The 22,352-nt window shown below is 44.1% G+C and overlaps 1 protein-coding gene across 1 annotated transcript in view; it reads right to left on the minus strand.

The window, feature by feature from the left end:
* Positions 1-3,954: 3,954 nt before the first annotated feature.
* Positions 3,955-22,352, minus strand: part of Tgfbr3 (transforming growth factor beta receptor 3) — a 179,723-nt gene continuing 161,325 nt past the window's right edge. Inside the window, exons 15-17 of the mRNA XM_021210902.1 lie at positions 16,578-16,625; positions 13,719-13,826; positions 3,955-7,153 (exon numbers count right to left, since the gene is read on the minus strand). Of these exons, the coding sequence (XP_021066561.1) occupies positions 7,035-7,153; positions 13,719-13,826; positions 16,578-16,625 (275 nt within the window). The 3' untranslated portion in view covers positions 3,955-7,034. The remainder of the gene's footprint in view (positions 7,154-13,718; positions 13,827-16,577; positions 16,626-22,352) is intronic.

The following is a 22,352-nucleotide window of genomic DNA, read 5'->3' on the forward strand; positions in this document are numbered from 1 at the left end:
GTATGGTTTAAGCATGTGTGCCTTCCTTCATATCACACACATATGGCTTAAGCATGTGTGCCTTCCTTCATATCACACATGCATGGCTTAAGCATGTGTGCCTTCCTTCATATCACACACATATGGCTTAAGCATGTGTGCCTTCCTTCATATCATACATGTATGGGTTAAGCATGCATCCAAACCTTAAGAGCAAAAATAACAGTGTGTTAAGGTGTGTCTAGTGTCACAGAACACCAGGAGGGACAAGAAGCCAATGGATACAAGAAAAAGATGGGCATAGCCAACTACCTAAAGTGACAATGATCTAGACAATATGTTTATCATGAACAGAAGAGAAAGATAATGGTATGAAAGAAACAGATCATACATGTGATCATACTGGTCATACACGTGACACAAAACTTCCCCAGTGAAGGTTAAAAACAAAAACAAAAAGAAACCAAACTACTCATTAGAAAAATGGACAGACCCCCCCTCTAGTAGAGGTGGTGCAGATGGTTAGCAGATGGCTGCTCAACAAGGAAGAGTCAATCTCCTTTAAGTTGAGAGGTTGACAGTCAGCTATTAAACATAGAGAGGGAGGGATAGAGCTCATGTAGAACTAGGAGACTGGGTCGGGGGGGGGGAGTGAGAGGCTGAGTCTGATTAAAACACATTGTCTGAAATTCTCAGAGTTAATAAAAAATATTCTAAAATATCATATGATAAAGAAAAAAACAGGCAGAGAAATTAGAAATGTACAGAATGCTCTGGAAAAGGCCATTATAAAATAGTTTAGAATTCACCATTAGTGCAAATAATTTCAATAATGAGATAAAGCTGCACCCATTATGTTGCCAAAGCTCACAGCATGTAACTCTGGTGACGGCAGGAGATGCTTTTATTAAGCTATTATTTTACCTCAAAAATTTCACATAGATTATCTCATTTAGTATTCACAGAAATGTTGAGAAGTACATTTTTTTATTTTTAAATTAAGGGGTGGCTTATCCACCGAGTGGTAGAGCCAAGATCTAATCCATGCATCTGACTCCCAGAACTTGAATGCTGTCAACATGCCCAGGGCTGATAGAGGAGCCAGGAGCTGGGCATGCTCACACATGGCCTTCAGAGAGAGTAATATGCCAATAAATCTTTGCTTAATTTTTCAAGCAGGGTTGCATGGCCTTGAAATTGCTCTGCAGCGCCATATGACTGGATGATCTTTCTTCCTTGTTTTGCCAAGGACTGAGGTTACAGTGTACTACCATGCCTAGTTTAATTTAAAAAAAAAAAAGTCATTCCCTTTGGCCCGCTATTCCAGAAACCAGACACCATTTGGAAAATTTACCTGTAAAACTACATGGGCTCAGCAGTGTTTTCATCTCGCTACTACTACTACCTTCCTGGTAGCCCAGGCTTGCCTGAAATTTATCATATAGCCCAGGCTGTCTCAGGATTTAGTCTTCCTGTTTTCATCTGTATGTTTACTACAGAAAAGAATGCTTTTTAAGATTTACTTATTTTTTGCATATGAGTGTTTGATGATATACAGGTTTGTGTACCACATGCACTCTTGGTGTTTATAGAGGCCAGAAGCAAGGAATATCAGATCCCTTGAAACTGGGGTTGTAGATGGTTGTGAGTTGTCATGTGGGTGCTGGAACTGAGCAAGGACCTTCTGCAAGAGGTCTATTAACCCATGCTATTAACCACTGAACCCTCTCCCTGACTTCTTGGTTTTTCAACTTTTTTATTTGGTTGTGCATTTTACTTTTAATAATAAATATTGTATTTTTAGCTTCTGTTAATTCATTTATATCACTTTTGATTTATTAAATGCATTGTGTGAAGGTCAGAGGGCAGCTTGCAGGACCTGGTTCTCTCATTCTGCCATCTGGAGCCTGGGACTTGAGCTCAGGTTATCAGCCTTGGCAGTGGGTGTCTGTCCACTGAACCATCTCACAGCCTCACGTTCCGATGTACCCTGCTCATCTTCCTCACAGATTAACTTCAGCCAGCCCTTCATGTCCTCACTAGCCTAAAACCCACCTGACCAAGTCTGTTTATCCAACAGGACCACACTGACCCTGTCATGTCACCCACCCTGTCTGAGTTTTCTGCTTCCTGAGGATAGAGTGGCTCATGGCAATCACCTTCATTACAGTTTCTGTAGTGTGCACTCTGTTTCCTGCCTAATGCATGTGTTCATTGTGACAAACTTCTGTCTTCAGCAGTTCCACAATGGATGAGACTTTCAACTTTGTGTTTTTCGAATGTGAAACATTGTAACTACACATAGTGCTGCTTCAGCAGGGTGTTTCCATGGATTCTCCTAAGTTTTCCACTCTAAATACCTCCCATTTGCCATCACAAGTTCCTTAACCCTTAACCATTCTATAGTGCCTTAAAATTTAGAAATGTATTGGGTATCTAATCGAATCAGATTGACTCCTGGCATTATGTTAACTTGACATGATTGAATTCTATGATATTTGCTGAGATTCCCATTACTGGGCTACTGTTGCAGAATTCATAAAGCTATCTCTTATGTTTGGAAACAGTCTTTTGTGAACCCAGCTGATCAAGCTCACATGCATCATTCAGATTCTCACATCCAAATATTTATTTTAAATTTGTTCTTGAGGCAGGACCTTTTTGGTAGCCCAGGCTTGCCTGAAATTTATCATATAGCCTAGGCTGACTCAGAACTTAGTCCTCCCATCTGTCTCCTGAGTGCTGGAATTATGGGTGTGAACCCACAGCTTGCTCTCCAAACCCTTTTGCTTGATCAGTTTCCACATGTCATATGTCAAAATCTCATCTTGTAATGATAAAATTGTCTTTCAGTCTTTGTTTTAAAGCACAAGAATGTAAGTGTGTGTGTGTGTGTGTGTGTGTGTGCAAGTGTGTATGGGGAAATATGTATTTTAGTCATACACACACACACACACACACACATATATATATTTACACACACACACACACACATATATATATATATATATATATATATATTTACACACACACACACACACACACACACATATATATATATATGGACGCACACACAATGTTAACTGCAGCAGAGTGTTTTGTTAGAACTCTGACAATAATACCTCTAAAGTCCATTACCTAAAGTGAGGCTTAATTCACTACAGGGAATCGTGTATAGCCACCAAGTACAAGAAGTTGCTATTATTCCGGGGGGTGGAGGAGGGGCTGTGCTGTACCACATGACTAGTTGTCGACTGTGTTGTGTTATTTCTATTCAACAGCACAAAATCCCTATTTATGAAAACATATCAATGACTTTGCGTTTGAACTAAGATCGTGGGTACCAGGTCCTCCAGGGACCCGACTGGAGGACCCAAGAAGGTGGCTGTGGATTTATCTTCTACGGCAGCTGCTCTACTTTGGTAAGTTCTGTGGGTCTAGGAAGAAAGTGAAACAAACAGGGAAATTGCTTAAAAGGCTCAAGTGGTGCAGTAACATGATTTGCCTGTGTTTAGGAGTTTTGCTGTGTGGTGAAGAATTAAAGCCAGGAAGGCTCAGGTAGAAGGAATAAACTCATCATTTGAAAATGATATTGTCAATAATGAATGAGACCTGGGCTTTGTAAACTGGGGTGTGGCATCAAGGAGACTCCAACCATATTCTAGTTTCTGCCTTGGGCAACTGGAAGAAACTAGTGGCAGACAGGGACAGTGCACGGTGGAAGGTGCATTGACATTTGGGGAGATAAAAGTGGTGGAACCTAAATGCATATGGTTTCTCCCTTTGATGCTCAAAGGCCATGGAGTGAATTCTGGGCACAGCCTGGCTCCCTGCCCCCTCCCTTCCTCTCTGGTCTCTTGGGTCCTTGCCTTTCTCCTCCTTTCTCTTCATCCTCATCTGCCCTGTTCCAGTAGGTGTCATCAAAGCTGTGTCAGACCAAAGGGAGGGCTTAGTGATGACCAGATATGACACAAATTAATAATTGATATATATCTTTATTATGCACAGATAAAAGAATTAAAACTGTGGTTATCAAAACTATACCTCTAAGCAGTTTCACAAAGACCATGGAACAGAGGGAAGGTTACAGCAGGGGTGTTCAAACTGGCCACAGGGATTTTCCAGGGTATGCTTTTACCCTCATAGATGAAAAACAGTAACAAAATCAGGCTCACTCAGGAAAAACCAGAATAGAGTATTGCATTTGGAAACTGATAATAGTCCTTCCTAGAAAAAATATCTGTCAGTTTAATGAACGAACCCCCAGATAAAACAAACAGGATAAAAAAAAAAAGTTTGTATACACGACTTACCCGACAAATGTGCTCTGTTAATACAACCAGCAGTACGCTTATCATTCAAACCATGAGGTAGTTACAGTACAAAAAGACAGGCACGCGCCTGCGCACCCCACATACTCAGGCAAGCCTACGGAGAACACACGCAGGAAATGGATTTACAATCTCATTACCAGACAAGCAAAAGGCCATTCTGTGTTTAGGAAAAAATTGCTACATGACCAACTCAGGCAGAAGAAAGATCTCTGACCTTTGAAAATGCAGCGGTAACACCACATGAATAGCTGTAGTGCCTTGCACAGACAGACCTGCCTCAGACTGTGGGGCAGTCCAGCATGGCTTCAGCATCAACAAGACAAAATGGCCTCTGTGGCCACTGGTGTGGCCTGCAGACACAACACAAGACTTTGCAGGTGGAAATGGGTTCAGCCAGACTACAACAACAGTCTTAAGGAAACTTGTAGAATATGTTATGAAAGTAAGGCTTATACATTGTATTAAATCTGTGAAGGATGAAGCAGTCAGAAACACTGTAACAAGAGCTGGGAGGAGACACCCAAGCTTTAAGTTTCAGGAATACTAAAAGACATTCATTTTCCAATACTGGGTCAGATTTCTCCAGCTGAATAATACTTCTGATAATGAGATCCAAGGAAATAAAAGCCTTTTTCTCTTTTCTTTCTCTCTTTAAAAAAAAAAAGTCTTTTGGTTTGCATCTTATAAATTTGTAAGTTAATTTAAGATTATTTATAAAGTCATTGGCAATGTAGTATCTCTCTCAAAAATATACATTTAAATATATTACAAAAATTTTTAACCCCATCTGTGTAAGAAATCTTTTAATATCTTCCCATAGCTAATTTTCTCTTTTAATATGATGGAAAAGGTTTTTCTTTTTAAAATCAAAGAACTGATTAGAAGAATTCACAGTAACTGAAATTAAACATTTCATATGGAGTAACTTAAATTTCTCTAAAACATTTAAATATATCTTTATACAGAATTTTTGTAGTAAAATATAGCTATAAGTGATTTAAAGACTCTAGTCTTCCTTGAAGACATCTTTAAACATTTTTTTATACATAGAATATACTTAACAGTTACATTCGGCTGAAGGTTAGGCAAAGCGCATTATTTTTAAACACAGGTAGCATCATCCATGTCCTCCACAATCACACCTTCATGTTAAAAACCAACGAACTAAAGACAAGTATGCCTCTAGTCTCACACCATCTTGTATTCATATGGAAAATCTGAAGTACTTTCAACGTATCTATGCATCAGTCGGAGGCCCTCAGCCCCGAAGGAATCTGCTTTGGTTCAAATTTTCCCAATTGAATAGAAGCTGGGCCACTCTGGTCAGTCGGACGAGGGCTCGTCGACTGAGAGATTGTCCGTATCCCTTCACACGCTGTTTCTACCAGCAACGCTTCAATGCTGAAGTTTTCATTCATGAAGGTCTGGGCACAACTGCCTGACTGTAAAGGCAGTGGGCTTTGCTCATGGCTATTTCAGGCTAGGATCTAGCTTGTTCTACTTATGGGACCTTAAGTTGGTTGGGGGGGTAGGGGGGGAGAGGGGACGCTGGAAAAGCCGTATTATTTAATTTGCAGTGGATCTGGCATGGAGAATCCCCTCTGGGGCTCAGTTTTAACACTGAGGTGTCACTGAGCTCTGTCAGCAACTGTCAGAGTGACATCACCTTATTCTGCATCATCTGTCTCTGCATCATCTGGGGCAGCACTGGTGACATCATCAGATGGCCCGGGGCTCTCTAGGCTTCTCTACAGGCTCATCAGAAAGGCTGATGGTTGGAGTCAATATAGTCTACCGCATGTAACTCAGGTTCCGACTCTGGAAGCATAGGACGTTTTTAAGGAGGAAGTGGTCGTCTCTCCAGTGTGCTGGGTGTTCTGCACTTGTGCCTGTATGACCACACACAGGCTTTGCCTTGCTAATCCCTTCGCTTACCACTGAGCCCCAGCTGCCTGCTGTTTAAGTATGATTAGGACAGAATGTCAGAGACAAGCACAAATCTGATGTTCCACGCTCTGCCCTGAAAGGAGAAACAGCCTGGCTTTAAGGCACTTTTGAAGTTGGTGTGCTTGTGTGGGGTATCAGGAGTCAGCGTTCATTTTGGCCCAAGAGAGGAATGTTGCATTGGCAAGTGACAGGCCCCCAAGGCTAGCAAGCTACATAGGGGACCGTGTAGGGCGTGGCAGGTCAGAAGTGGGCATCCAGAGTGAGATGCAGATTGGCTATGGAGGGAGCATTTCTCCTATTTTACATCTTGGTTCAGCTAGGCAAGAATCCCTGGCTGTCTCTCCCTGGCCCTATGCTCTAGCTGACATCCCTTCACCGTCTCCTTTACTCTGTAAAACAAACGACCCCAAATGATGGATGTTTGGACACCTGGACAAAGCAGCATTAAAAAAAAAAACCCTCAAAAAACAAAAAACAAGAACAAAAACTGGCATATGTTTCACATTGAAACCCCCCATCCTGCGAGGGGCTGGCAGGGAAGGCCACCAGCTAGCTTAGCTTTCGTGTGACAGATGTCCAGGGTCACATTTACGTGGGCCGTGGTAAGGAAGGGGTGGGTAGAGCAGGCTGTCTGTATACTGAAATTCACTCTCTCTTTACAGGGAACCCAGATCATGCCTTCTGAGTCTGGACACGCAGCACTGGCATCGGGCCCTGCCCCAGCGGTGGCGGGTGTCCGTCTGTCCACCTAGGCAGCGGCGTCCGTCTGTCCACCTAGGCCGTGCTGCTGCTAGAGCAGGGGGTGCTCTGAGTGCTCCCTATGCTGTGGGCCGCGCTGCTGTTCTCTGAGGCTGGTGGCGAGGTAGGGACTTGCTGCCTTCGTGCCGTCTCCCCTGCAATTAAGAAAGACATGTCATATAGTGGGATCCGAGGAGGAATGTGTCCCCTACACGGACACCCTTTTCTTTAACATTTTACCTGATGTTTTCCTCAATTATAGGCAGGAGCAGCTAGCACAGGTTGACTGGAGGGCCTTGTGCCTTAAGGTTTTGTTTGTTTGTTTGTTTGTTATTGTTTTTAGAAGGCAATAAGAGTGTTTTCTGTATGGCCAGTTGTGGCTAGGATCTCTGGTGGCTCGTGACAATTTCTCTGGATTCCAGAGCCTACAACTCTCAAAGCATCACCAGTATCTGCTATCTAGGGGTGAATCTTCTGACACTGTGAAACCGCATAACCATTTCACAAGTTCATGACCAAGTTCAAGACCGAGTTGTAAAATTAATCACAAATCAATATAATAATGTTTTAAGTACGTCTATAATTCTTTTTATTGGCCTATCCCTTTTTGTGCTAGGGATGAAACCTGGGATTTTGCACAGGCTGGGCATGAGCCACAGATCACTGAGCTACCCGTCCCTTCTGCTTGAATGCCTTGTTAAACACCATCGGGCTAGTGAGAGCTTGCCCTGGCTACAGCACAACAGCTTAGTGTCCCCAGCATGAAACCCACCAGAGAAGTAGGAATAGGAGGGGGGCTGGGGGGGAGGGGACTGACAGGGAGGGGACTGAAGGGGAGGGGGCTGGGGGGAGGGGACTGACAAGGAGGGGACTGAAGGGGAGGGGGTTGAGGGAGAGGGGGCTGGGGTCACTGCCAAGGAAAACCCTTTGGGGCAAGGAGCGCAAACACATGGGACCTGCACTGGTTGCCAGCAAACCACCTCTTTGCATTTGAGGCTCTCTGTTGAGTTCAGTGTGAGCATCTCCTGACACATTAAGCGCCCCGCTTGTCATTACACACCCCGCTGCACATTACACATTACACATTACAGCTCCGCCCGTTCTTTGTGCCAAGTGTGCAATGCTCTAGAGAGGGAGGAAAGCTCAGGTCACACATGGTTTGCATTTAACTGTGTGAGAGGCCCTACGGTTAGCTAGTCCCTTCCGTGAAACTGGCCTTTAAAAAAAAGAAGAAAGAAAAGACGAGGTAGGAGAGAGGTGGGAGTTGCTGCCCCAATGCCCCCCTAGCTGTCCCCACCCCCACCGACCTGGGAAGCCCCCAGCAGGCCAGGTCTGTTTATGAGCTAGGCCCTCTCTTTCCTGTCATGCTGAAATACACATCTATCAGCCAGAGATAAGCAACCCTCCCTTCTGCTTCATTAAAACACAACACTGCAGCAGCAGCTAGTACAGGCTCTGACCTCTGAGCCTGCTCAGGAAACAGCGGCCTACACTTCCACTGCCTTCCTGGGGCCCCTCAAAGATCTCTGCCACAGGAGCAAAAGGCAGCACCAGCTCCCACCCGGTCAGGTTTCAGCTTTCCCCGACACAGCTCCGCAGGCTTCTGCATCCACCTCAGAGCACTTGGCGCCATTGCGTGCACTTGGCTTTCTCTAATTATTTTTTCTTCTGGGATTGGAGGGGGAGAAGGGAAGGGGTCAGTATTCCCAAGGAGCAGGCAAGTCCCAGAGTTTTAACAGTCTTCTCCCCTGCCGTATTTTGGATCTTCCTCAGCACTGCCCCCTTCAAATGTGTATGTAAGCACGGTGAGAAGTAACATTCTGCCAAAAATTCAATTTCTCATAAACGGGAGATCATTTCTAAAAAATAATTCAATCTTTTTTCTTCCTTTCCCCTCCCCCTCCATTTATCTCCCCTTGTCCCTTCTGTGTTTGAACTCAGGCAGGGCCTTGGGTATGATAGACCCTACCCGAGTTTATATTCCCATATATTTTCAGCCCTTAACTATTCTGATATACACACAGACACACACAGACACACACACACACAAACACACACACACATACATACATATACACAGAGAACGACCTCAGTCCTCTTGTGACAGCCCACACGCTTGTTTCTTCTGGAACATGATATGTATTTGATCATCCACACTCGGGAAAAGTGTCAGCACTGTTCCCCGCCCTGGAAGTTTGAGCAGTTCTTTTCCCATGTTGCTATGTCAGCACTTTTTATTAATTCTTTTTTTTTTTTTTAAGGCAAGACCTATACTGTGCAGGTAGGAAACAGGAAGGCCTGTTTCAGGAAACATCCGATGAGCTCAGAGGAAAGATTCAGGGCTCATCCATAAAACAGTCCCCTCAACACACCCTATGGAATTTTTGCATGGCTACTGCCTCCATATTCAGAACAACTCCTGAATTATTTTCAAATAGATAACTCAGGTACAAGGGGAGAAGAGAACTTTAAAAAACAAACAAAGGAAAGGAAAGTTACAGTTCTTAGAATTAAAAAAAAAAAATCAAGGCAGGATTCTAGGTAACTGAAAGAGATAAAGCAGAGGACTGGCTAGGTTCATCTTTCAGATAATTCATATAGTGAGAGAATACAGGAAACAGGGGTGAGAAAGGACAGAGAAGAGAACCGCTGACCGACACATGCCTGTCACCTTAGCACTTAGGAGTCTAAGACAGGAGGACCACAAGTTTGACGCCAGTTTGAACCACATAGTGAGTTCAAAGCCAACATAGGTTGTGCTGAGATACTCTATATCACCCTACACACACACACACACACACACACACACACACACACACACACACACCAATTAAGAAAGAGGGACAGAAGGAATGATGGATGGGTTTTTAGGTTGAAAGCCCAATTAATTCTCAGCACAAAATCCGAAAACACCCCTAAATCAAGGGATGTTATCTAAAGATGATTCCAGAAAGGAAAGACAGATCACAAATGGAGAGAATCAGAAATAAAAATCTAAGGCGTCTCAAACCCTCAGCAGCAATCTTTCCAGCTAGAGAAAAACACGAGGGGCACTTTCAAAATTCCAAGGGATCGTTTATAATCTAACAGAGGATGCCATGCTTGTCAAGCAAGTGTTTTTATAAAGCGGGGATATTTCAGGCTCACGGCATAAAGGGAAAACGCATCTCCCATGTCCCCTTTAAACCAAGAAGGAAGGCGTAGGAGGCATGGCCTAAGGTATCCCGACCCAAAGAAAAGCGCTGGAAAACTCCAGACTGGAGGCGGAAGAGCCGGTTTGCAGTGGGACAAGTTGGACAGGTCTAGCTGGCTTAAAATCTTTAATCTTTAAGAGGGGAGGAGAAGAGTGAACCTATGCATGTGAGTAGCTGCTCAGCACAGACGCTGGGAACCGAACCCAGGATCTGGGAAGGAACAGTCAGTACTCTTGTGAAAGAAAATGGACGGCGTTGGGGGGGCATTGTCAGGAGGTCATAACAGTCGGCAGTCGGCAGACAAACTGGTGGTAACCGCCTAGAAAACTAAGCTAATGGGAGATGGGGTACAGAGAAATGCTGCTTATCTTTGGAAAAACCCAAACACATGGGGGAGAGGTAATCGAGCTATGATACTGAACGGCTAAATTGTGGTCGGCACGCGTGTGTGGTCATCACTGCAGATACAGTGAATGTGTATCTAACCAAGATTTCAGTGTGGTTCTACCAGGGCGGTAGCAGTTCTCAACCTGTGGGTCGAAACCCTTTTGGAGATCGAATGACCCTGTCCCAGGGTTGCAGGCCAGATACCCTGCATATCAGATATTTACACTGTGATTCGTTAACAGTAGTAAAACTGCAGTTATGAAGTAGCAACAAAAATAATTTTAAGGCTAGGGATCACTACAGTATGAGGAACTGTATTAAAGGGTCGCAGCATCAGGAGGTTGAGAACCACCGTGCTAGGGGGTAAGAAGGGAAATGGATAATTGGGACACTGAGGTAAAGCAGAGATAAACTGTCTTCTGCAGTCGGATGCTAGCAGAGAGGATCCCAAGCAAAAGGAGGCAGCCATACACTTGTGTTACTTAGAGATGTCAGCTAATATCTCCACGAACCAGGTAAGAGTTTAAAAATGTCGCTTCAGGAAAGGAATAGAAGAGGGAGTGGGGGTGGGTCTGGCCATCCCAGTACCTCGTTTAGGTGCCACACTCTCACGCACTATATTGATGAGGCTGAAAAGATTTTCTACAAAACAAACATGGAGCTCTTGTGCTCCAGAAAATAACAAATGTCAACACACCTGTGACTCTGGGACCTGCGTCACAGAAACTTTGGACCAGAACCTCGCCTACCCCCCAACCATCTCTCCTCTGTTCACAGCGAGACAGGGTTTTAAAATCGGGTTCTCCAAACAGAATTAATAGAACCCAAAGGCAGTTATCTCATTGTACCTGGAGTTGCAGTAAGACAGAGTGGGAACCCTATCTTTTTAGACTAAAAGCTATTCCAGGAACATAAGTGTCAGGATTCACATCTGTGACTTGTTGTGTGCCGTGGAAAGGCTGGTGGAGAACGTGAGCAGAGGGAGCCATCCAAACAAAGGGTTGTTCCAGACCCAGAGGCAGAGCAGCCTGAACCCCCAAATATACCATATAAGGTCTGAGTTCCACAGTTAGCTAGCTTATTGTGGAAATTAAAGGACTGAGTCTGTGTTTGGATGCCCGGCTCTGCTTGCTGGCCACAGCATTCTGACCGTCCCTGTTCATCTAAACTTGCTGCTGGCTGACCCACGTCAGAGACTAACTGGGCTCTGGACTGAGCCCTCTTTGTGTTTATTTGGTACTAAGATTAATTATGAGCTGTGCCTAAGATTAGCTGGGGGCCACAACTTTGACTGAAAAGTCAACTTTGGAGCAGAATCATGAGCAATGTCAAGAGCCTAAGCCAAACAGCATCTATAGGTCTTTTAGTTTCTGAGTCGGCACAAACACAAACTGTGCTGGAAGGGCCTTTTGTTTGTCTCTAAGCTGTGCGCGAACTTTATTTTTGTATTAACAGTACTTTCAGTTTTCCTCTGGGGCTTTTGTTTGGATGACAGAGGGTGAGGTACAACCACCTCCAGCCTCAGTGAAGAGCAGGACACAACACTCAGGCTTTGTCCTTTATCAGCTTGATGCTTGACTTTGGACGAATCTGGGGTTGCTAGAGGGATCTCAGTGGGGCCTGCTTCCACAGTAAGCATCATTTGGTAACCCTGTATTATGCCTGGCCTGGCTTCCTAGCCCAAGATGGACCATGTGGGTTTCAGGATCAGTTCTAAGACCAAGCCAGCCAGTGGCTGAGTATACACATGGAAAACATCTGTGAGTGACCAGCCCCACATAAAATCCTCAGGGCTACAGTCTTCCTGGAGTACTTTCAAGTTTATTCCCAGTAGACAACGCAGGCCGCCAAGTGCCCTAGAACCTCCTCCGTACAGGAGGCTGGAAAAAGTTGCAAAGAACTATTAGTTTGAGATCTAAACATGTCAGTATTGCTGTGATAAAAGTATTTACTCCAAAATTCTACTCTGCTAAAAGCTGTCCCTTCAGGTTCTTTTCTGAACTTATGCATGAGGAAAACTTCTTCAAATGACTCATAGGCATTTATGTGACACTCAGAACCACCCCACTTAGGCCTTCGTTTTCTCTGACATGAAACACATTTCACTGGAGTTGCTGGTTGGGAACAACAACTCTTGAGGACATTATTAAACTCTCTTAAGCTTTTGCCACTACGTTGGCTTTCACAAGGTAGAAAGACTTCCTAGGCCTTGCATAGAAGATCTGCTGCTGTTTGTGGCCCGATCTAAAATACTTTGTTACAAGGTATAGCATTTGAAGTGAAAAGAGAGTCAGAACCTTAGCTAGCAAAGGAGCTGTTGTCACTTACTTTTCTCAAGAGTTTGAGGCGGTCTAGCAACCAGCAGAAAACATGGGAGCTGGGGATGAGCACCTGCTGTCCAAGCATGATGGCTGGGGTATAGAATCTCCCAGATCTTATGTAAAGTCCAGGGAAGGCTAATAGCTAATTGTAATCTTAGGGCTTTGGGAGGCAAAGACAGGATTATTGGGGCAACTCTGTATTCACCAAAAGAACATCAAAACAGGAAGGTGAGATGGGAGAGCACACCTTTAACTTTTTTGTTTCACTTTTTATGTTTTTTTAGTCATAAAAATGTATTTTGAAATTTAAACTTTGTAAAATAGGAGAATCTTGCTTATGAAAAGATGTCATGAGTTAAAGGCCAGGAGATCATGGTTTGGAGTCCCTGACTGAGGACAGGACGGGGTGGGCATTATCCAATGCCCTGGCAGCTGTGGTCATGAGCAACTGGTCTCTCTCATCACATCAGCTTATTCCACAGCCTTTCATTTTGGAGCGAAGGTTTCTAGTTCCAGTTTGTCATGCTACCAAGACTCCTTTAGGTTCTATGACAAGATTAGAACTGTATTAGAAGCTGAACATCACCAGCACTGTAACTGCAACTAACAAAAGCAGGGTAGACATTTTTTTCTAAGCATCACTTAGACCAAGTTACATCTTTACGTAACCTAAACCACAAAATACATAAATATAAGAATAGTGAAAATGGATGATCTCTTTCTTTTGCTTATTATATCACCTGTCCAACAAAAACTCTGGTGTCTATTGTGTGGCGGGTACCCAGGTGCACCCTAGTTTCCAGTCAGTAGTCACTAACCTGTGTGGGAGTAGATGTACCACAAGGCCCCCGTCAGGAGTGCTCCGATCACAAATGCTGCAAATGCAATGCCCATCACGGTGAGCGTGTCCAGGCCGTGGAAAATCTCTAGAAGAGGGGAAGAGATACACACACAATGTGAAGCTGTCTCACACTTCAGCTTCATTCTCACTTCCCAAGCACGGTCACAGCAAGAGCAGAGACTCTAATTACAGTAAACTCTATATTTTGTTACTTGAAAATCTGCTGACAAAGGAAAAGATGGGTTGATTGGGTTCTTACATATTCTGTTTGCAATTTATTCTGAGCAAAGTGATTTTTTTAAATAAAAAATTTCCAGCTTATTTAATTTACTTTGTTTGTATGACTCTTTTGCCTTTATATACTTAAGTGTACCAAGGGTGTGTCCCTTGAATCTCCTATCTTAGAACTGGGGTTCTGCATGGGTATAGACCACCATGAGGGTGCTGGGGACCCAACTTGGGTCCTTTGCAAGAGCAATAAGTGCTCTTAATCACTGAGCCATCTCTCCAGCTCCCCAAAATGTCATTTTAAAAAATAAGATTTATAAATTTTGTGATACTTTAAATCTGTGGTCTGAGAACCTAGGTAACTTGAAAAGTCACAAGTTAAAATACTTTAGACGGTAAAGTACCAGGAGTGCATACCCTTAGTCCCGGCACTCACAGAGGCAGGCAGATCAATATGAGTTCAAGACCAGCCTGGTCTATATAGTGAGTTCCAGGCCAACCGAAGCTATACAGTGAGACCCCATCTTTTAAAAAAAAAAGTAAACTTCCCACTATCAAAATCAGACTTGTTGCTTCTTCCTTGGGTGGTTGTGAGCAATGAGGCCCACTATTGCCTTAGCGGACTCTGAAGTGTTTTTGAGAACATTTATAGAGTCTGAAAGATGAGAGGGAAAGAGAACAGAACAGAACGAATTATCCTTGTGCATTAGAACAGACCAAAGAGTTCGTGGTTAGCCCCAGCCTTAATCCTCATGAGCAGCCTCGTTCTAAACAACCTGCTCTTTGACTCCTTTCCAACTCTGATCTTTCCATGAAGAAAATTACTTCTCAGTGGGCGCCATGTCAGTTTTACAGTCAGCAAAACATGTAAAAGAACTAATTGTTCCTCTACTTGGCAAGGTTGTTTTTTTATGTTTGAAATTGACTTCAGCTTTCAGAAATTGGATATTTCCTTTCATTCGAGACGAAGTATCTTTGAGGACTAATTTGTAAAGAAGTGTTTGGTAAGATAAAAGTCTGTCTTAATACACACACACACACACACACACGTGTGTGTGTGTGTGTGTGTGTGTGTGTATAATTTTTTTTTAAATTGAAGGTACAAGTTTTCTCCATGTCATAATTTCTTCTTTTACTCCATTCAGAAGCAACCCTAACTGAACATTCTAGAAATGACCCTAACCCTAACCCTAACCCTAACTCACACCAACACAAAAGATTCAGTCATAGGCAAAGGTGACCCCCGAGTACCCAAAGCCATTCGAAGGCTTTTGTATTGCCCTATGGAAGGAATCTCAAAGGACCCAAGCTCTTCCAGCTGCATGCTTGCTGGTGTGTTCATTTACATTCTAGAATAAGGAGGGTGACTCCACCCACCAGGGGCAGGAGGTGACGCAAGATGAGTCAGTATGATGGAGAGGCAGTCCTGGGAAGGAACACAGAACGAGAAACGAGGAAGAGCCTGGTGGAAGTTACAATGACAGGCCACGAAGCTTAATCTAGTCCATGGGACAGATACAAAGAGGCGCTGGGCCACCAGGGTTTGGGTTATGCCTACAAATGCAAAGATAGTGTGCTCCTAAGTTTTTTTTTTTTTTAGTAAAAACATCCTGAAATTCCAAAGACAGAGATGTCACTTAGCCCACTGGGTCTGTTACTGAGTTTGTGGTACTCCATTATTCTATAATCTTTTGGAAATAAGCCACTTAGAACATAAAAAGGGCTTTCTTAAAAAAGTACTATAAAGAATGATTTGTAAAAAGCACTCTTGAGGCAGAGATGGGCGAATCTCTGAGTTCGAAGCTAGCATGGTCTACGGAGTGAGTTCCAGGACAGCCAGGGTCACACAGAGAAACCCTATCTCAAAAAACAACAACAAACCAAAAAATAAAAATTAAAAAAAAAAAAAGAAAGAAAGTTAAAGAAAAGAATACTATATGTGTCATGCGGTCAGCAATGGGAACCAGTCCTGGGAGTCTCTGGGAAGAAAGCAATACAGACTCTCCTCACAGGAACATATCATCTAGAACTCTGGTTGGATGGCAAGACGCCAAGGTGGAGTCCTGCTTCTGTGCCAATGATAACCATGGAAACTCACTTCAATAATATACAAAATGATAACCACCTACATGACTCCCACCTCATTGCCCTGTACCAATGGTGCTGAACACTAGATGCTCTTCCTCTCCCTAGCTCTCTCCATCCCTTGGCCTAAAAATAGTCTTGAATGTGTGGTGCTGAGTTTCTCTGAGCAGGTAACCACCACAGGCAGAATTTGAAGCAAATACTCCAGACTGGATGACAGGGGGAAAAAAAAAAAACACAACTAACTTGGTAAAGTGAGGCTGTAGCCTTCCCACTCCGGCTACATGTGTCAGTGGGTCAGCAAATTAAGGTTTACATGTAGCAAAGATATAGGAATAGGGAGGGAGGGGGTGAAGGAAGGACAGGGGAAGGGAAAAAGAAAGTGTGAGAGGAAAGGAAGAGGAAGTGGGCAGGACTGCCCAGTGCTCCTTATCAGCTCAGCTTGGCACGGCTTCTTCCCTAACCAGCACATTCTTAGAAAAGCCCAGAGGCTTTGCCTGGAAATAGTTGCATAAAGACTTACGTGGAGGAGGAGGAACCGGACTGGAATCCTTAGTGTTTGGAACATTTTCTGAAACAAAAGCATAAGTCACAATGCATTCCATTGACGTAAGGGATCATCGGGCTCTGCAGAGCAGACGTTTTTTCTATTTGTTAGTACTTTGTGTGTGTGTGTGCGCGCATGTGATCCTGTGTGTGGGTGCTACTGGAGGTTAGGAGAGGGTATTGGGTTCCCTGGAGCTGGAATTATAAGTTTTGGGCCACCTGACTTGGGTGCTGGGCGCTAACCTCTGGTTCTCTAGAAGAACACCCAGCACTCTTAACTGCTGTGCCATCTTTCCAGCCCAGTATTAATAAATACTCTGTGAAACTGCTACCAATATTCCTCTTTACATATCAAAAGTCCATATCAGAAAAGTTAGGCACTGCAGGTTGCTAATGAGAGATTACAGAGAAGGAAAGCCAAAGGCGCCTGAATTAAGGGCTCTGAGTCTGACTGCGTGCATGTATTCATCTTTACGGTTACCTATACAAGGGTTCAACACTGACAAACACCATGCATCTCCAATACAGTCACAACACTGTTCCCCCCTTTAAACATTCTTTTAAGATAATCAACAGCTTTCAGCTGGGCATAGCGGTAGGTGTCTTTAATCCTAGCAGTCAGGAGGTAGAGGCAGGTGTGTTCGAGGCTAAGCCTGGCCTACATAGATACCAGGGTTTCGGGACAGCCAGAACTGAATAGTGAGACCCTGTCTTGGAGAAACCACCACCACCACCATCTACTGCTGTTGTAACGTCTCTCCTTAACCGAAGGGTTAGGTTAGGCTTCACAATTGATGTTACCAGATTCATTCTCTTCTCACCATATTCCAAATGTTTTCTCCTACTGGGTACCCTCAAAGTGAACCCCCGAGAGCCCCCAGGGACTCCCCTTTGTATACAGAGAAAAACAAGTGCAGTCTGTTTCCAATGAAACATAGTATCTCCTCCCCTTTCCCAGGTCCTGACTCTGATGGCTCCTCCTTCTTTAAGGTTTGCACAGGCTCATTCAATTACACCTTATAAACTAATTCTGCTGTGCTGGCCCTGGTCTCTCCACATTGGTCATCCCCCTTTCCTGTTACATGGGCCGCATCCTAAAGTGCTAGAGTGCCGGGCAGTGTGGAGGTTCCCGGCGTTTCTTTTTGTCCTGCCTTCAGGAGAAGCCTGGACTCAGACTTCCAGAGGTGCCTGGTGACAGGAGCTTAAAATGCTGACACCTTTTTGGAAAATGGTGGAAACAAGAAATAAGATGACAAAATGCTTAGATGCGTCAATAATTCTGTAGCTTCACAGTCGTAGATGCCACAGATGCGAGAGGTTTTATGTGATGCTAAACCCTGTAGAGGCAGGCAGAGAAAGAATTTGCCATTACTATTTTACAAATGAGCGGCCTGAGACTCTGATATCCTGTAACCTGCCCAAGATCACAGCTGGGAAGCGTCAGGGCCTAGGGCTGAACCACAGTTCCTGACTCTTGCCTCCAGGTGACAGAGGAGTGCACATCCTTGCCCTCGGCTGGGGAGGTCCTGCCTTAGTAACTGCTGTGCACAGGGCTCGTGGCTCTCCACAGTGAGATGGGCTTAAACCAGGGTGCTGACACTGTGGCCTGGGATGGGAAATTGCAATTTGAAATGATTTATTTAAGAAAGCAAAAGGAGAATATTGCATGAGGTGAAAATACATGAAATTCAAGTTTGTTCCATAAGCACAGTGCCCTACGATCTGAGCACTTGAGACAGGGGCTGGATATGTCCCAAACCAAATGTAGTATCTCTCTGCCTTTCCTAGAAAAAGGGTGAAGAAGCCTGTGGTTCAGGCTCCACCTTACTCTTCAGAGTTTAAACATGGTCTGTGCTCAGTGTCTCTCAGTTTCAGCTCCTTCTTCATTCAATAAAGAAAGACACACTTTTAATTCATAGCAAAAAAAAAAAGAATTTGTGGAGTTTAGACCAAAATAATGCAAGCTGGCTTTTACAAAACTAAAAACAAATAATAAGGTTGACAGTGGGAAACGAGATGGTTGCTTGTTCTCAGGGCTAACAAGCTCAGTTGGACCAAGTCCAGTTCCTAAATGATCAATAACTGTATGGACCCCTTAACCTTAAAGTAAGTAAGTATCATGGTAGCCTCCTGATGAGGAAACGTTTGAGTTACATTTTGATACAGTTACCAAGAAAATTAAGGTGCTTTAAAAAAAAAATTAATTCAGAGGGCCAGGCATAGTGTATAATCCTATAACCCCAAATCCCTGGACGGTGGAAGCAGGATTACTGTTTGTTAAAGGACAGGTTGGGTACATGGTGGCATTGGATCCGTTTGAGCTTCACAGTGAGACTCTGTGATGTGTGATTGCTCATGTGACACAACGCAGAAGTACCTGGGAAGAGAGTTGTGCTGAGGGGCTGTCGACATGGTGGTGTATAAGCATGTCTGTGGGGGACTATCTTAAGTTAATTGATGTGGGAAGACTCGGTCCAGTGTGGGAGGCGTTATTCCTAGACAAGGGTCTTAAGTTTGCACAAGAGAGATGGAGCTGAGTGTAAGCAAGTGTGCATGCATATGGTTCTTGCTACTCTTGTCCACTGAGACTAGATTCTTGAAGTTCCTGCTTTGATTTCTTCCAAGGAATAGACTGTAAGCTAAAACCACAAACTAAATAAACCGCTCCCCTCTTCTATGTGACTTTTTTTGTGTTGTTTGGATATTTTATCACTGCACAAGACATGAAACTAGAGCACTGCCTTAGGGGGGGAAAATGATACAATTCAGTATACGAAACTTGCACTCGTTGCGCCAACTATAAGATACATTTAGTAGGGGCTGGAGGGATGACTCAGTGGTTAAGAGCACTGGGTGTTCTAGGGGACCTGGGTGTGATACCCAGCACCCACATAGTGGCTTACAATTATTGGTAACTCTAATTTCAGGGGGTCAGACGCTCTCTTAGCCCCTCAGACAGGCAAGTGGCACACAAATACACATGAAGGCAAGACACCCCACATATAAAGTAATAAAATACATTTTTTATAGCACCCTTGGTAGAGCACTTGCCTGGGTATCAGCTTCTTGGCAGCACTAACAGCACCCACTCTAACATTTATAGATTTGTGCAGCACGGTAAAGTAGACAAAAATCCTGCTCCTCTTACCTCTACCGTAAGAACTCCATGAAGTGGAAGCATCTAACCACAAAACCCACCGACTTTCAGGAATTAGCAGTTTGATTCACTGAAGTAAGCGCAAAGGCATTTGAAGGTCTCAGCAGTGTGCATCACGCAAGAAGTGTGTGCACACTCACTTCTGGGAAGAGCTCCATGGAGTCTTCCGCCTGCGGTTAAACTTTCTCACTCAGAATCCCCAAGTGGTTTGAAAAGAATGATTCTCCCCGGGGGAGACCTCACATGTAAGCATTTAGGTTTTATGACAAGGCCTTACCGAGCGATGGAATTGTTTAAAAGTTCTTAATGGACTTAGGTTGCGATCTAATACTCTCCCCTTGCCCCAAATAGGGGGCTCTCCCAGAGAGCTAAACAGAAAAACCCCTGCCTCACTTCCCTGAGTCAAGTCCCTTCTTGACTGTCTGTGCAGAGACACAGCACAGCAGAGGTTTATTCTCTAACAGTTCTCGATCCCCACAACCCTGAGTGTAATTAAAATAGCGTCGGCCATAACAGTGTTGACTTTGGGCTTAGGGGAAAAGACTGTTAGAAAGGAATCCTAGATATTGCTGTAAAGAGAATTCTAACAGTAGATTTCTTTGCAGAAAGAATACACTACAATCAACATTCTGGATCAAATCTTTTCATATACTCTGAACAACTTTTGGTTTACCTCTAGAACCAAGACTCCCCCCTCGGGCTGTTGGGCAGGGCTTTCTTGAATGTGTGAGCCCGGGTGGGTTATGCATGAGTAACTGACACAGTTTGTGGCCTCCTGTTTTAATTCAGTTCTTCTAAACACTGGAGGCCCTAAAAGGCCCACAAAGAAACAAAGCATTAAACTGGCACACACACACATCTGCTGGTATCTGGCATGGCAGAGGGGAGCCAGGGAGAGGGAGAGGGAGGAGGAGGAGGAGGAGGAGGAGGTGGTGGCTTTGTGCAGCTGTGATTGTTCAAGAGTATTTTTTACCAGCCTTACCCTTCCTCTGGGCACTTTTCGGTACCTATGGAGTCCCTGGCAGTGGTCTGTCACCTTATCTACACTCTGCCACTAGACAATGGGAGTAGGGGTGAGGGGTGGGGAGTGGAGATGGGGGATGGGGAGGCTCTTTTGAAACTTGGAGACTTCTAGAATCCTACTGGGTTGTCCCAACCTGGTTGGGAGTGGGCACGGGCATCTACTGGGTAGAAATGAAGGATGATGCTAAATATTCTACAGTGCACCTGAACCAGAGTTATCTAGCCTGGGGTGGATGCTAGTCAGAGAAACATTGTGCTAGAAAGACCTTAAAGGCTTATTAGTAGGAACCTGATAAACATGTCTTTATAATAAAAGTATCATTTCATGTTCTATTACCAGATTCTTTCTCTGCAGCATAACAACTACATGGCTTGCAGAGCCAAGTTCCTAAGTGATCCAAGCACTGGAGTTTTCCTCAACATCTTATTTCCTCTTCTGAAACAGGGCCTTCCTATGTAGCCCTGGCTGGCCTTGAACTAACAGAAATCTGCTTCTGCCTCCCAGGTGCTGGGATTAGAGATGTATGCTACCATACCCAGCTTTCTTCTCAAGATCTTTTGGTGTTTCTTAAATTTCAGAGGTATCTCTTGGATGACTGACAGATGAAATGGGCCATGGGAAGCTAAAGCTGGATAGTGGTGTGTTCCTGGGGAGGGGGCAGGACATTCCATCTTTGTATACATTTAAAATCTTCCAAAGAGCAGTTTTCAAAATGTGAAGTGGCTGGAATAAGCTGAGTTCTATACCCTGCTCCCTTCGTGACTGGAGATGGATGAGTCCTTGCTCTGCCAGCTCCGGAGCTCCCCTTCCCTGTTCCTCTCCTCGTCTTGCCCTTAACCTGAGGACAAACTTTTTTTTTTTTTTTTTTTTGAGTATTTTTGGTTCTGGAAAAATCCAAAAGTGTTCCATAAAGTCACGCCTCTTCTAGATCAATTTCCAACTCACAGAACTCTGCTTTCTGAAACCTTTCCCTCCCCTGAAAGGACCCTGGTTTGGCAGAACGCAAAAGCAGGAAATCCACATTTACTGACAGCCCATGATATGCAGGTGCTTTTATTTTCCAATGTGGAGAAGATCCAAAATTTCAAAAGTTTAATTTGCTAAGAATTAAAAACCGAGTATAAATCGTGGCAAATTGGGAAGCCTGCCAACATGCTTTCGTGTTCCAGCGGCGATGGCAACCCGGCAGTGGCTCAGCTATTTTAATTGTTTTGCCAGAAACCGCAATACGCATCAGCTATTTGTATCTTCTGCTCTTGTGTGTGTTTAAGTTATAAAGTCACAGAGTATCTGGGTTTGAACTTTTAAACACACTTTAACATTTTAACCTCATCGTGTGGGGTTTTGCCCCCTAATTTTTTTTCATCTACCATTTAGCTGATATTCATTAAAATACTTGGGTGCTACATTGATAACAATGGGATGAGGAGGGGAAGAAGGGGTAAGAGGAGGAGGGTGGTGGAGGTGGGAAGGTGGGGGTATAGAGGCAGGAAGGGAAAGGGCTGAAGGTGGGGAGGGAGAGGGTGGAGGTGAGTGGGGAGGAGTGGAGGTGGGGAGGGAGAGGGTGGAGG

The sequence above is a fragment of the Mus pahari genome, chromosome 13, assembly GCF_900095145.1.
Source record: "Mus pahari chromosome 13, PAHARI_EIJ_v1.1, whole genome shotgun sequence".
NCBI classification, from domain to species: domain Eukaryota; kingdom Metazoa; phylum Chordata; class Mammalia; order Rodentia; family Muridae; genus Mus; species Mus pahari.